General features: G+C 35.7%; 1 protein-coding gene across 6 annotated transcripts in view; it reads right to left on the reverse strand.

Moving 5' to 3' along the window:
* Positions 1–14,347, reverse strand: part of CNTN5 (contactin 5) — a 642,678-nt gene that overhangs the window by 17,039 nt on the left and 611,292 nt on the right. For all 6 annotated transcript variants that reach the window (XM_030475688.1, XM_030475690.1, XM_030475689.1 and 3 more), the window contains 2 exons: positions 9,373–9,443; positions 8,112–8,346 (listed from right to left, as the gene is read on the reverse strand). In XM_030475688.1, coding sequence (XP_030331548.1) covers positions 8,112–8,346; positions 9,373–9,443 — 306 coding nt within the window. The remainder of the gene's footprint in view (positions 1–8,111; positions 8,347–9,372; positions 9,444–14,347) is intronic.

The raw sequence follows: 14,347 nt of genomic DNA on the forward strand, positions 1-14,347 counted from the left end.
TCCACATAGAATCATAGAATAGTAAGGGTTGGAAAGGACCTCATCTAGTTCCAAACCCCCTGCCATGGGCAGGGACACCTCGCACTAAACCATGTTGCCCAAGGAGCTGTCCAATCTGGCCTTGAACACCACCAGGGACGGAGCATTCACAACTTCCTTGGGCAACCCATTCCAGTGCTTCACCACCCTCACTGTAAAGAACTTCTTCCTTATATCTAATCTAAACTTCCCCTGTTTAAGTTTGAACCCATTACCCCTTGTCCTACCACTACAGTCCCTAAGGAAGAGTCCCTCCCCAGCATCCTTATAGGCCCCTTTCAGATACTGGAAGGCTGCTATGAGGTCTCCACGCAGCCTTCTCTTCTCCAGGCTGAACAGCCCCAACTTTCTCATGATCTAACTTAAAAAAGAAGGCCAAGAGCCTATCCAAGTTTATGTTAACATTATGTTGTTTGTGGAACAGAGCATTGGTCAGGATACTCCATCCAATCACTTAATATCCATTCACTTCTCATTTTGAATCCAGAAAGGATTTTTACACACTTCCCTAATTCAAAATCTGAGCTCTCCTTTGAAGCTAAGAACCTCAGCCTGAGTAAAGTACCTTATGATTCCAGGTAGTTCCACAAAGTTGAGATTTTGGGACTTCTGCTAGGACCCATGTCTGCAATAATTCCTTTCTGTGGAAAAATCCACAAAAGATATCTATAAGAAGGAAAACCATGAGGAGTTGTCCCTCTTGTGTCAACCTGTAGGTAGAGAAAGTGCTCCCTTTCTGGAGATAGCCACTGGAACTATCTTCCAAATCAGGGGACTTCCACTAAACTGTTTTGATTCCTGAGAATTGCCAAGAGACAAGAGAGCTCCACCTCTCAGCCTGTTTGCTGTGTGTCCCTGGTTTGGGAACACCACATCTGCAGTAGCAGTGCTACCTGTAGGATAAGACTTTCTCTGGAATCTTGTGCTAGAAAGGGAAAAGACGTTTGCTTTCCAAAACACCAAAAATGAGATGACTCTTTGTTTCCTGGACTGGAAACAATGGACTTCAACTTCTCTCTTTTCTTCAAGTCATTTCTATTTACACCTTCTCTCTCAGTGTCTTTGCAGAGAACTTTAAAACAGAGAAAAATTAGAAGGGAGGGGAAATGAGCCAGCAGTCAAGCAGTGATCAGACCTGCAGTGCTGACCTCTGCCCTGGACCTCTTTTATTTAGTGGTGAAATGCTCTTACTTGTCAGATGGAACTTCCTTCATGACTCTAAGAAGTTCTACATCAGGCCACCTAGTGGATGATGTGACATTAAACAAGACACTACAAAGTGAAGGATTGTTCTGGTTAGGCCCATCTCCTCTCACTTTTCCCCTTGAGCCCTTATTTAAACAAACACATAAATTACCCTTTCCTTTTCATTTTGAGGAAAGAATATTCAATTACACGTTTTTAAGTGCAACCTCCATGTCTTTAATTAAAATTCTACATTCATGAAGTGAAGTTCTGTAGTTCATTTCATAGCTAAATCTTATCTACTGAGGTTTAGGTGAACCTGAAAATCAATAAATCAGCATATTAACTGTAAAATACAGTGGATTATTTCCTGTTTCTGCCACCTTATCCATCTGGAGACATCCTGTAAAATGTCACATCATCCACTAGGTGGCCTGATGTAGAACTTAGAGTCATGAAGGAACAAAATTGCCGACTGTTATATGTCTCTGCCTTTCAGCTAACTGAGAGCTTTGGTTCTCCATTACCTCAATGAGTTAGTACAAATCCATACAAAGCAAGAACAAAGGCTCTGTGCAGTATCATTACATCTTGTATGTATTACTCAAGTGCATTGGAGGTCCCTCATGAGGTATTAAATAGCTAGACTGAGAGTCTTAAGGCTTTACCTTGTACTGCTCAGGGCTATCTATTTCATATTGAGAAGTTTTTAGTAGTGTTCACTACACTGTTAATCAAAATTACAGAGGTTTCAATTTTTGTGAAGATAATTTTGTCAGGTGCCTGAAGGAGAAGACAGATACTGAAATTAACAGAACTAATTCTGTATCACCCATCATGGCAATCGCTAAAAAAAACAACTTTATAAAAGACCTAACTCATCTTGAAACCAGTTCGGTATCCTCTTTCTTGACAGAAAGCTTATTTCTATTTCCTTTTATATTCTCACCAATTTCTATACCACATGTATTCTAATTCATATTTATTCTTGTGCTGATAGGCTGTGTCTATACTTGTTAACTAAATAGGGACAGAAAGACAATTCGCCAGCCTGAGCATGGACATATAGTTGCCCACAGTATTAAATAAATAGCATGACCTGTGGTGAAGTATTGACTTTGGCCAATTAGCACTGCCCCAAAATATGCCCAGGAATATACTGATGCATGGCCAGGGATGGCTCCCAGAAGGTGTATGAATGCAGCCACAGTCTGGAGAGTGACAGTGTTCAACTGTGCAGATGTGAACTGGTTTTGGCCAAAATAGAATATCTGGCTTGTTTTATTTGCACACACACCCCCCTTTTTTTTTTAATTATTATTTATTTTTTATTTTATTTGTCCCTTACTTTTAAAAGCTCTTCACTATCCTTAATAATTTCCCTGATTTGCAGACAGCATCTTACCCAAACTCAGCCTATTTTTACTAGGACAAAATAATCAATAATTTCTACTCACTCGCTGATGATCCTGTTAGTCCTTTGAAACTGTACCATCTCGAGTTCTCTGTTGATCATGAGCAACTAGAACTGTTGATAAGATTTTAGCTAAACTTTATGATAGTTTTATCAGAATGATGCCCTGATACAAATTAAAACATTTGTGTCTTTCTTGTATGTAGGTTCTAGCTGTTAGGTTTCCATTTTGTAATGGACTGGCTTGTTACTGCTCCTTTATGTGCTTGACATAGCACTTGCATGTTATTCATATTCCTTTTCCTCTAGTCATCCAATTGACATTTTTCCTGTGTGTTGTTCAAATCCTTCCCTGTATTCACAGTGCATCCTAAGGTTGCAGTAATAGCAGTATCATAACCAGCTTTCCTGTTGGCATTATGAATATTAAACATATATGATCTAAGACTGGTCCTTAAGGAATTCTGCCAGTAGCCGTCCAAGCCTTTTGCAAGTCTGGTGGTAAATATATATATATATATTTTTTTTTTTTTCTGTATTCTGAAATATTTATATATTTTTTTCTTAATAGCTTAACTACAATTTATTTTTTGCCAACTGTTTCTTGTTTTCATTATTTTGGGATGGAAAAGATCCTGCCCCAGGTCCTTGAGCATATAAAGGGGACTAGCTCTCACTATCTATGTCAGTCATGAATAGAAAAAAAGATTAAATTTCATTTATGGTACATTTGAACACCAAATTCTGCATTGCTTAAATTGAAAAGGATTGAATTTCTGAGCACTTGAAAATACCATAAGTTTTCACTACAGGTGTGAAAATTTGCAGACTTTCTCATTCTTATTAGATGTCCTGTCCATATCATCTTATTTATTTAAAATAAATGATAACATATTTCATTATTGTTGGTCCATTCCTTGATTATCTTTAGTATAAATACCTTATATACTTCACATCATGTCCTGCTTTAAATACTTTGCTAACTCTTAAAACATATTTTTTCAGCTTATTTTTTTACAGTACTTGTGTTATTCTTTCAAATTTTCAGGCTTTATTAAGTATACTGTTTACTTATTATGAATATCTTTCGTGGGTACATCTCTACATCCTCAGATGTAACATACTGCCTTAGTAATGTACCATTTCTTACAGTACAAACTTCAGGTAGATTTTACACCTTTGGCTCAGAGACATTCCAAACCACTTTCATTTCTAGTCTCAACTGCTAATTCAAGTTTATTAAATAATTTTCTGATTACTTGTTCCACTGTTATTTGTTATGATCAGCTTTTCCATAGTGTCTTAATTATTCATCAAAACAAGACTATATTAATTACCTTTATTTTTTTCTCAGTTAGTACTGGATAAAGAATCTGATAATTATCACAGTTGGAACACAAGGTCATTAGTTGTATTTACTATCCAAACTACCCTAAGCAGCTAATAATTATCTAAAATTAGAAAGGTCTTTCTCAGCATCCAAATTGATCAGGGCAATCAGCAACTGACCTCTAGTTCGACTCCCAGTTTCTTTAATTGCCCTTTTCTGAAATTACATGGAACTCAAGGACATTCTGTTTTATCCAAACCCCGGTTTTCTATTTCCTGATACGTTATCACATCATCAGCATGTTATGACATCCAGCCATTTTTACTTTTCTTTTTCTTATGTAGTTCATGCTTCGTCTACTCATGCGTGCTAAAGCAAGCCTGCCCAGCCACCACTTTTACCAGTACAGCCTTTTCCATCCTCTTGCAAGCATACTTTCACAGTCTTGTATTTCCTTTTTCATTGCTATGTTTCTAATTTTTCCAGTTTTCCTCTTCCAGTGAATTAAAACCACACTTAGACATTTCATATGATTTTCTTGATACTGAAAGCTTGTATTAGTAGTCTTGACGTTCTTAGCCACTCAGTATTTAAGTGGAATGTAGTCATCAAGAAAAATCTCCAAAGAATATATAAATGTTAAAACAAACAGTACTTAACACTGCTTTTGTTCATTGTTTTATTTTCAATATCTTGTGCCTTTACAATTTTTATTCTCTACGGATCACAATCATCTGTGCCTGCACAGCAGTGCTTTGTTTCAGTATGCTCTAGCATGAACCTGATACCATTGTTTTCCTAGCAGACAGTACAGTCAGAAGACTTGTCCCTGCTCTGTTTATGCTCCTTTTCAGCATCAGACCTGCACATTTCAACCTTTCTTCTGGCAGGCAGACTAGATGCTGTGCTCTCCATGCGTTCCGGTGTCTCTTTGTGTTAAAGGGTTCCTTTATGAAAGGTTCAGGCTTGTCTTTCCCTGGTGCTGTAACATGTCTGCTGTGTCCTGCTTTCTTACTGAACATAATTGCACATCCTTTTTTTATATCCTGCATCTTCTGTATATCACCCTCATTCCCTGTTCAGAACTGGTCCCTGGCTCTCATCATCTTTTACTTCACTAAAACATCTGACCTCCTCTTTTCTTCTTCTCTCCTTGATTGTTTTGCTTTCTTCCTTTCCTAAGGTCTCCAGGAAAGACTCCTTCCAGCTTTTCTACTGCATTAAGGTATCTTTTCCAGAGGGTCACATTTGCCTTTTTTCCTCCTGGGTTATCTAACTAGTTTTGTACAACAGAATGCTTCTCCATTCTGTTCTCTATTCTTCCATTACATTCACCTGCATCTTTAGCTCCTGGATAGTGTCTCCCATGAGGAGTATCCGGTGATGTTTCCTATGAAGTCAAAAGGCCAATGAATGAGAAGAAATGTCTTAAACCAACTATAGCCAGTCATATTTTTTCCCCACTTCAAGTCTGGGTTATCACCATCATTGATCCTTCAGTAACCATTTGTATTATATTATCTTCTAAATATCTGACTTAGAGATAAAAGTATTAGCCCCTCTATTTACTTATGAAAAAGTGCTCAGTGTTTTGCTCACGTTTTCTGAGGTGGTTTTTTAAGCCTTTTGCCCCGGTCAGAGACGCTTTACATAATCAGAGGGAAGTCAGTTGTGTTCACAGAGGAGAACATCTTAATATCACCTGCCAAGCTGCTTGCATAAGCACGATTCAGTGCCACCACAAATGGGCTCTCAATGTAGATCAGAGCACACAATACACAGCCACAGTCATACAAAAAGAGAGAATTTTCTTCCTTGTCCAGAACTTGTCCTATGCAAACTCTTGGTTTTTTTCCTGTGTGCAGAGGCAACAGGTTTTAGACTTCTTTAGACAAATTTGTTATTCCAGTAAACACTTGCAGATCCATCTGTAGGTGTGGGAAACATTTTAATATGTAATATAAAGTTTCCTTAACTTCTAATAGTTTTATCCTTGGCCTTTATTCTAGATGTTTGCAGAGCAGTGAATTGAGTGTGTGATGAAAAGCAAGTAAACTCAGGGTTTGCTGGATCAGCCCTAGGACCATAATATATTGTACTGTCAATCTTTATTTATTATCTCCTCTTCAACAGAAATCCTTGAGAAAATATACCTTCAGTTGTTTAGCTGCTTCAGTGTGAAAGTCCATGCCTCTTTCAAAACCAGTTCCCCGTTTTCTTATACATAGCAAACTGAAATGTCTATTGTCCTCAGTGTCCATATTGCCAGGAACTTGGGTGTAATAAACTGTTTCGTTACTCCTTTAAATTTCCAGTATATCACCTAGGGTTATTTTGTAGAAAAGCTTTTTATAAATTAATTTTGCACTGTATTCTCACAGCATCCCATATTTTTTTCTCAAATGTAAGTGTTACTTAATACTTAAATCTTACTAAATACTTAAAATTATTTAGCTGCATAGAATTCCTCTTACCAAAGGAAAGTCTAATGTACAGACACCTACAAAGACTGAATTAGCAAAGCTCTGATGGGTAGGTACTTTCAAATAACTGAATTATAATCAGAAAACTTGTTTTCTAGAGATAGTCTCGGAGAAAGTTGAAAGTTAATTTTAATAATTCTATTAAGATAATTTGTAAAGTTCATATTTAAAATGTTAGAAAAAAATTATATATATATTACTAATTATTCCTTCTCCAGTCTTCTCTAAAAAACAAGCAAAGGACTACTTATTACAATTCAGCATTCAATTTTTTTAAAAATAGCTGTTGCTATTTAAAAGAAATCCATTAAGGTTTTGCCTCCCTTCCCTTGCAAAAGTCTGTCCTTATTGAACTTTCTGATTAGAGTATGAAACTGTTAAATAAGAAAAGCATCACCATTTGTTTCAGAATATCATTTCCCATTGAGGAACAGGGAAGTCAGCTGTAAAATTTCCAAGTTGTAGTGGGCAATTTTTACATTTTAAAGTGTAATTGTTTTCAAAGTAATATGAATACTTGGTAATGCTGATCCAAACAGTGGAACACAAACAAATTACTGGAACTGCTTTTAGCGAAAACAGCATTTCCAACCTCTGTAATTACTATGAGAGAAGAGCAGTATATAATCTCTACTTCATCATGGCTCCAAAATGACACATTTATTGTAGGCTAATATAAAATAACATTTAATGGTTTCCAGCTTCACATGAAATACCATTATCATCACACTACATTTTTGTAGATATATTATGAAATTCATCCCATCCGTACTTACTCTTTTAACAGGAGACAGTGGGATAACTCAAAACGATATAGTAAAGAAGAACTGAAGTATATGACTTGCAGTAATGGAACTGCTAAAAATGTTCCTGTGGATAACATCTATTTACCATTTTTGTGTATGGAAATTTCCAAACACTGGCCTCTGTCAATAGTCGATACAGAACAACTTCTTTTACTAGTATAAATTTGGTTGATTTGTGGTTTTGGGGGTTTTTTTTGTTTTGTTTGTTTATTTTTTTTTAAATAAACTGGTTTTATTTTTTTAAAATATACTGTTGAGTGTTATATGAAGCTGAAATAGTTCTTCTGAACTATTACTATAATTCACACTGAATATTTGGACATTAACATAAATTCAGAACTTTTATACTAATCAACTAAAAAGAGAAAACAGCATTAAAAAATAAAAATAAGAACAAAATTGCACTCTGTGCAATTTTTGCTATCCATTAACCAGGTAATGAACATTCATAAGTGAATTTATTCAGTCTTTGAGCTGTTGTCTGATTAACCCATCAAAAATTATCATGAACCTCAGAAACATTACAAAATATCAGCCTTTCTTTGCTCATTGTTAGAGCAGCCCAGCTTAAAGTTAAGACTATAGACTTCATATTAGGGATGATCCCTCACTAAATCTTTTTTTTTTAGGGGTTAGGACTGATGTGGCTTGATGTCTTTTCCTAACCTTTCTCACTTGTTTTCTGGGTAACTTTGGCAAATTAGTTCACCTCCTTCTCTGCAAAACATGCTTAATGTTACTTAGCATTTCTTCAAAGAATTTTGAAATTGAAGATTAAAAAAGCGTAGCACACATAATATAAAAATAGCTTAGTATAGTTCATAATATACAAGTTAACTTCATATTGAACTGACCTCCTTCAGCTGAGCGGATGACCACAATAGGGCTGAAGGGACCATCTCCTTTGTTGTTGTAAACACCAACTTTCACCTCAAAAGGAGTCAGAGGTGGCACACTTTCATCTCTGTAGATGAACTTTGAGGCATCTGAAGATGTCACCATTTTTTCCTTCCAGCCACGTGTTCCATTGGGTCTGAAGGCTACAATATATCCAAATCCTTCTCCATTCTGAAACTCTTCTGACACTGGCTACAAAATAAAGTTCAGGTAATGATCAGGTGTGGTTTTACTAATTTAGAAAGAATCCACTGAGTGACTGACCATAATCTGGCTGCTTGTGTGATAACGATCCCTTACAGTTGCATTATAGGATTTTACTCTTCCACTAGGAAAGTTGCTGCTGTTTATAGTTATAGACTATAAAGCAAACTGAAATCTGCTCTGTCAGCTGTCTCAGGTAGCTGGTGTAGGAGAAGGCAGACATGCCAACAGAAGACAGCCTGTTCAGATGTCCTAAAATTCACCATTTTAAGCAGTGAGAATTCTGTGTGTTTCTTACCATTTGAATCTCTCCTAAAGTTGGCTAGGCTAAAATTTTTCTCATTAAAATCTCATGTCTTTATTTGATGTAACTGTTCTTGGGTTTATATATATGTACATTTTCTGAATTTGAAACCTTATTATGAATCTAGAAATTTTGAAAACTCCTCAAGAAAAGTCTCTGTTCTCCTGCATCATTTACGATTGGAAGAGTAAGCAAATCCTGCAGTTGCCCACTAACAGTCATACATCTGTGTTTTATCTTTTATCACAAATATCTTCTCAAAATAAAGGTCTATTTCAAGTCTTTATATTTTTATGAAATGCTTAAAACAAGTAATTCTTAAGTTAAAAAAAACCCCAAAAACAAACAAAAAACCAAACCAAAACAAAAAGCACAAAGCAGCTAGAAGGCTTTCCTTCTACTCCCATAGCTATTATTTCATCTAATGTAGCATTTACGTAAGATCCAGAAAAATCAAATCAACCCAAGCACTGGATCAGGAAGAAAAGACTTAAGAATTAGCACAACTGTTGAGCTCTGCTAAAGTGCCCTCTACTCAAACCACATGAAAGTGCACATTAATTCAAAACTTTAGAACATACTTAAAGAACTGTATTTTGTGTTCATGTCTTGCCACGATTTGCTGTAAGGAAACCCCAGTACAGTACTCCTTACTTTGCCCTCAAAGAAGTAAACATGAAACAATACCTTTAATCAGAAAAGTCCCTTACCTCCCATGCTATTACTAATTCATGTCGCCTTCCACTTCTGCCACTTACATTAGCTGGAGGTGTCTTTGGAACTGTGAGCAAAAAGGAAAACCAAAAAAACCAAAACAAAACAAAACAGAATGTCCAAGTTATTAAAGTTTTCCCCATAGTAATAAGTTGCTGCAGAAGACATAAGGCTATTAAATCAGAACAGAAATAAACATAGCAGTCTGTGGTAAAGAAAATTTGCTCAAGTTTCATTTCAGAGCTACAGTCAAGCTGGTAAATGTAAACAAAGCATCAGATGAGAAGAAAAATAATATTGAAAAAAAAAAGCTGCTTCAGTGCTATGTTTTCTGCAGATTAGTCAAAATTTCAATGTACAGATCATCTAAGAGATAAACCAGGAACTATCTTGATAATGTTTGTATTTTTTGAATAGACAACTCGAAGTCAAATGTCAGGGAAGAACCTGACATACTTCAGACTTCAAGTAAAGTCTTATGACATAAATGATATGTCTCTATTGTTTCCCAGGTCATTAGTAATTTAGAATGTCTTAGCTCTTGCAAATCTCTCTTGTATGCTTTATCAGGGAGGCAATTTTCAGAAATTTTAAAGTAACTGTCCTTAAACATCCCTTATAATTTCTTTCATAAGGCTGGAAGCAGTATGTAGTTCTTTAAAACTGTAGTACACAGAACTGTGTACACAGTACACAGTTCTTTAAAAATCGACACTATCATTGCGGTTTTAAAAGCACGTATGAGCAGCTGATGAAATTCTTTAAAAGAAATTATAATTATCATCATCAGTGTGAATTTGGTTATCATATTTTGTAAAATTACAAATCTTGATTGTTCCACTGGAATTGTATAAGTTCTTTAATCTTACTTACTGCTTTCCAAATGATTAATGTTTCGAGTTTATGTGCATTCTTTATTTGATTAAATATGCCCTAAGATAAAAACTTTCTCTTTTCTTCTCTACAGCAGTACATAGGTCATTGGTAGAAACGCACTGTGAAGCATTAACTGAGAAAGAGCATTCTCTTTAGCTTGTTTATTAAGTAGCACTGTGCCTTTGAACTATACAAAGAAAAATACATTTAAATAAGTGTACACAGTACTCTTTATTTTCCGTGTTGATCATTAGCAACTTAAGTTCAATGAAAGTGCAGTTTTTACTAGATCCTGGAAGTTCATATAAAATGTCAGAATTCATTTGTGTATCATCTTTTTGAACTCTGAACTCCCCTTTAAAGAACCTAAGCCCTATTCTGTTTTTTCACATAAATGTTGCAAACCCACAAAGCTTATGAATTGCTTCTGATTTACACTTTTACCTGTGGTTCCTTTCCTTCCTTAAATAAATAAATAAATAAATAAATAGATAGATAGATAGATAAAAATAATCAGTGCGCAACACTGGGATGAATGTTCTACAGTGAAAAGATGCAGATGAAGAATCATCCGCCAGTTATTTAACATGCAAAAATTATGATGCCATATCTAATAGAACATATTTAAACCTTGTGTAGTGCCTATTTTTCTCTTGCCTTTCTAAGAGACTTTTTGGTAAGTTATAAAGATAAATGAAGTTTTTATGTAGGTGCCATGTTACTGATGAGAGAGTATGCTGTACTCCTTTGAAGCACCCAACATGACGGGCTTATTTAACCTGCACTGTCCTCTTTCTAGAGTTTTCTTGTTAACAGTTTTGCAGACCGAAGGCCCTATTTAAATGAATAAATGTTACTAGAATAAAACTGTCAAAACGATGGATTTCTTTTGCACCAAACTAGAATGTACATTCACACCGTGAAACTCTCTCAAATGAATAACCATTAAAAGAATAAATGTTTCAAAGTAATAAATGCCTTCTGCACTGCACCAAAGCAGATTATACACACTTAGAGGGGGACGTTTTGAAATAAGTAACTGTTAAGAGAAGAAAACTATTAAAAGAAAACAATTTTTGCAAGGCACTGAGCTTATATATTAGCAAACCTTTCAGCAGCGTCACCTTTATATCAGTGTTATATCTGAATTTATTCACTCATAGCCTATGTTTATTGCCATGCAATTAGCAACTTTCCAATCTTTAAGCTGTTAATTCCCGGCAGTGACACTCATGGAGATGCACTTGCACCCAAGTATGACGACTAAACTTGGCTCCTAGACAGGATCCATTGAGCCTGAGGAATGAGGACATTAGGAACTCTTTTCTTTAATGTTTATCAAAGCTGAGAAATTCAGTGTTGTTTCTTCTGGATAAATACACCCCAATTAGTAGCAAAGAGCTCTTTGTGTATTAGTATGTCTCATTTAACCAGAACATGAGAGAACATCACCAAATAGAAAATGAATCACACCTTGGCTTAAAACTGGTCCTTAGGATCGTAAAATGTGACTATGCTTAGCTTGATCGTATGCCTGTAATTCTGATCAAAGCCTTCTCATAAGCCCCCAGCTCCTATTCTCACTTGTCTCCCATTTTATTCTTAGACCATAAGCTCTTTGTGATCAGGTCAGCTCTTCTTTTCATTTGTTTCTGTATCCACTGGTAATGTTGGGAGTTAAAATCCAGGTCTCTTTGTTGTTCCGGTAATGAGAACAACAAATAGTTAGTAAAACCTGTGTTCTGAAAGACATGGTTACTAGATGTAGTTCACAGTAAGTAATGGTGCATGCCGGCACAAGTCGATGTTGAAACATCCACTTGAGACAAAAAAAAAAATCTTGAAATGACTTTGCCAGGAGTTTGATATGAACAGAAACAGTGGGATTTTTTAAATTTTGTTTTTACATTTTCATGGAATTTCTGTGATATACTGAAAATGAAAGTGAAATTAAACACTATTAAAACTTATATTCCCTAAATCAAACAAAAAAAAAAAACCTTTAAAAGTTTTTCTAAGAGCAGGCACAAAGAATGTGGCCCTCAGCAGTCCTATGAAGCATTTAACAATATGCTTAAACTGTAAATGAAGGAAAGGTGATATGGAAAAGTAAAGCTTGTGTATGAAGCTCCAGCCAGTTGTTTAATAATTCACGCATATCTTATCATTACAAGCTAAATATGCATGAAAATCATGTTTGTTTAGGACAAAATGTATGCACAGAACTAATATTGCTGAAGGCTTTGTGTATGGGAGCAGTGGTTATAAAGTGCAGAAAAGTGCCAACAATGCCACCTATGTGTAAAATTCAAACTGTACCTGGTTTTAAAACACAAATGGCTATGTTTCATTTGTTATAATGTCAGAATTAAATATTTAATGGTTTTCAATATTTTGCCCAAAAGTGAGTACTCAAAAATCTTTGAATGAGCTCATCTTTACAGCCTACCAGAATCCACAGTTTTCATTAAAAAACAAAAAGTGCAGAGTGAAGAGAAAGGAACTTTTAGAACCAGCTTAAACACTGTCAAGCAGAGAGCAGTATTCAAAATGTTGGACATGGTGGAACGCTGGAAGGAAGCTAGCATCTACCCCAAATATTCATGGTTTCATAGCCATGGTATTAACTACCACTTCCAAAATCTTCCCCAAACTTTACTTATAAATACAGATTTTAAGCTACAACGCAGTTTGAAAGCCAACTCTCTTAGCTGTGGATAAGGTATGGTTGGGGAGGAAAGGGTTTGCTGCAGAACTTCTTAATGTGGGGACCAAATCAACAGCACATTCATCAGTATTTTCTTCTCAGTTCTTTTCCTTTCTATATAGGTTTTATATATACGTGTGTGTATGTGTGTGTTTATCTATGTGTAACTCCTGCAGTACACATCTGGAAAACAGAGAAATGTTAAGTGAAAACCCTTTCAGTGTGTGAAAGGCCAGCACCCAAGTTCACACCCTCCCAGAAAACATTTCACATCTCATCTGTTCAGGAATGAAATGTAAGATGAGCCAGCATCTCAGAAGTGGATGATAAACTGTATTCAACTACTGAAAAACAAGGATGCCACAAATGGTCTCAGGCTCTGCATTTCCTTTCTCATTTCATCCGTGTTTTTAATATTGGTAGTTTAGTAGGAGATAGATAGAATTCAGTTCTATCCACTGATAATACTGTCATGTGTCATCTGTGTCTGTATAGCCTCCAAATCATCACATACAGGACTGAAATGTCAAATGCTATGGTATATATGCCAGAGAACCAATTTCTTAGCTTTCCTGTTATTCTTTTAGCATCACACACATTTTGATTTTTTGTCAATATATACTGCTTATTAGTTTGAGCCTCCAATAGTATGTGCTAGTAGCCTATTGGTTCTAAAGATACCCATGCAGTCATGGGTATATTCTCCTTTGTTTTTCTCTATGGAAAAGCACATTTTCTACAAAGGCTTTAGTAGCCCAAATGTCGCATATACAGCAGGTTATTATTTTTTTTTTTTTTTTTTTTTTAGAGCAAGAAATACCTATGATAATGGGAAAAGCTGAAACTTCTTTTATACAGGTCACAAACAAACAGAACACCACTCCCAGCAACAGAGAAACCCTAAAACAAAGCCAGTCTAAAACAGGTATCCTTTTTTTTCACAGGACAGGGGCCTTTCTTGTTATGCTATGAAGAAATTCTAGCTGAGAGTAAGTGCGACATAATGGAAAATAAGGACTTATTAAAAATAAAGCCTGAGTATAACCTGTTACTAATAGAGTGCACTACATTGTTACCTCGTAAAATCAAGTCTGCATGCATGATTAACAGGTTAAACTTTGATTCTACTCAATTTTTCTCTCCCCATGTTTTCCCATGAATAGATAATGTAATTGATGCTTTGCCCCCAGGCTTCAAATGACCGACTGCCTTAGTGGAATGCCAGACATGTTTAAATTCATGTTATTGGCTCTTTTCACCTTGTGGACCTGTAAAATATGTATCAAGGCTAGAACTGACAGAAATGCAGCAGCTGGCTAAAAGTTAGATGTGCCAGAAAATTGCAGTATTATCCATTCTGATGAAAGTAGCTATGAAAAGCAATCATG

This window comes from Strigops habroptila, chromosome 2, assembly GCF_004027225.2.
Source record: "Strigops habroptila isolate Jane chromosome 2, bStrHab1.2.pri, whole genome shotgun sequence".
NCBI lineage: Eukaryota > Metazoa > Chordata > Aves > Psittaciformes > Psittacidae > Strigops > Strigops habroptila.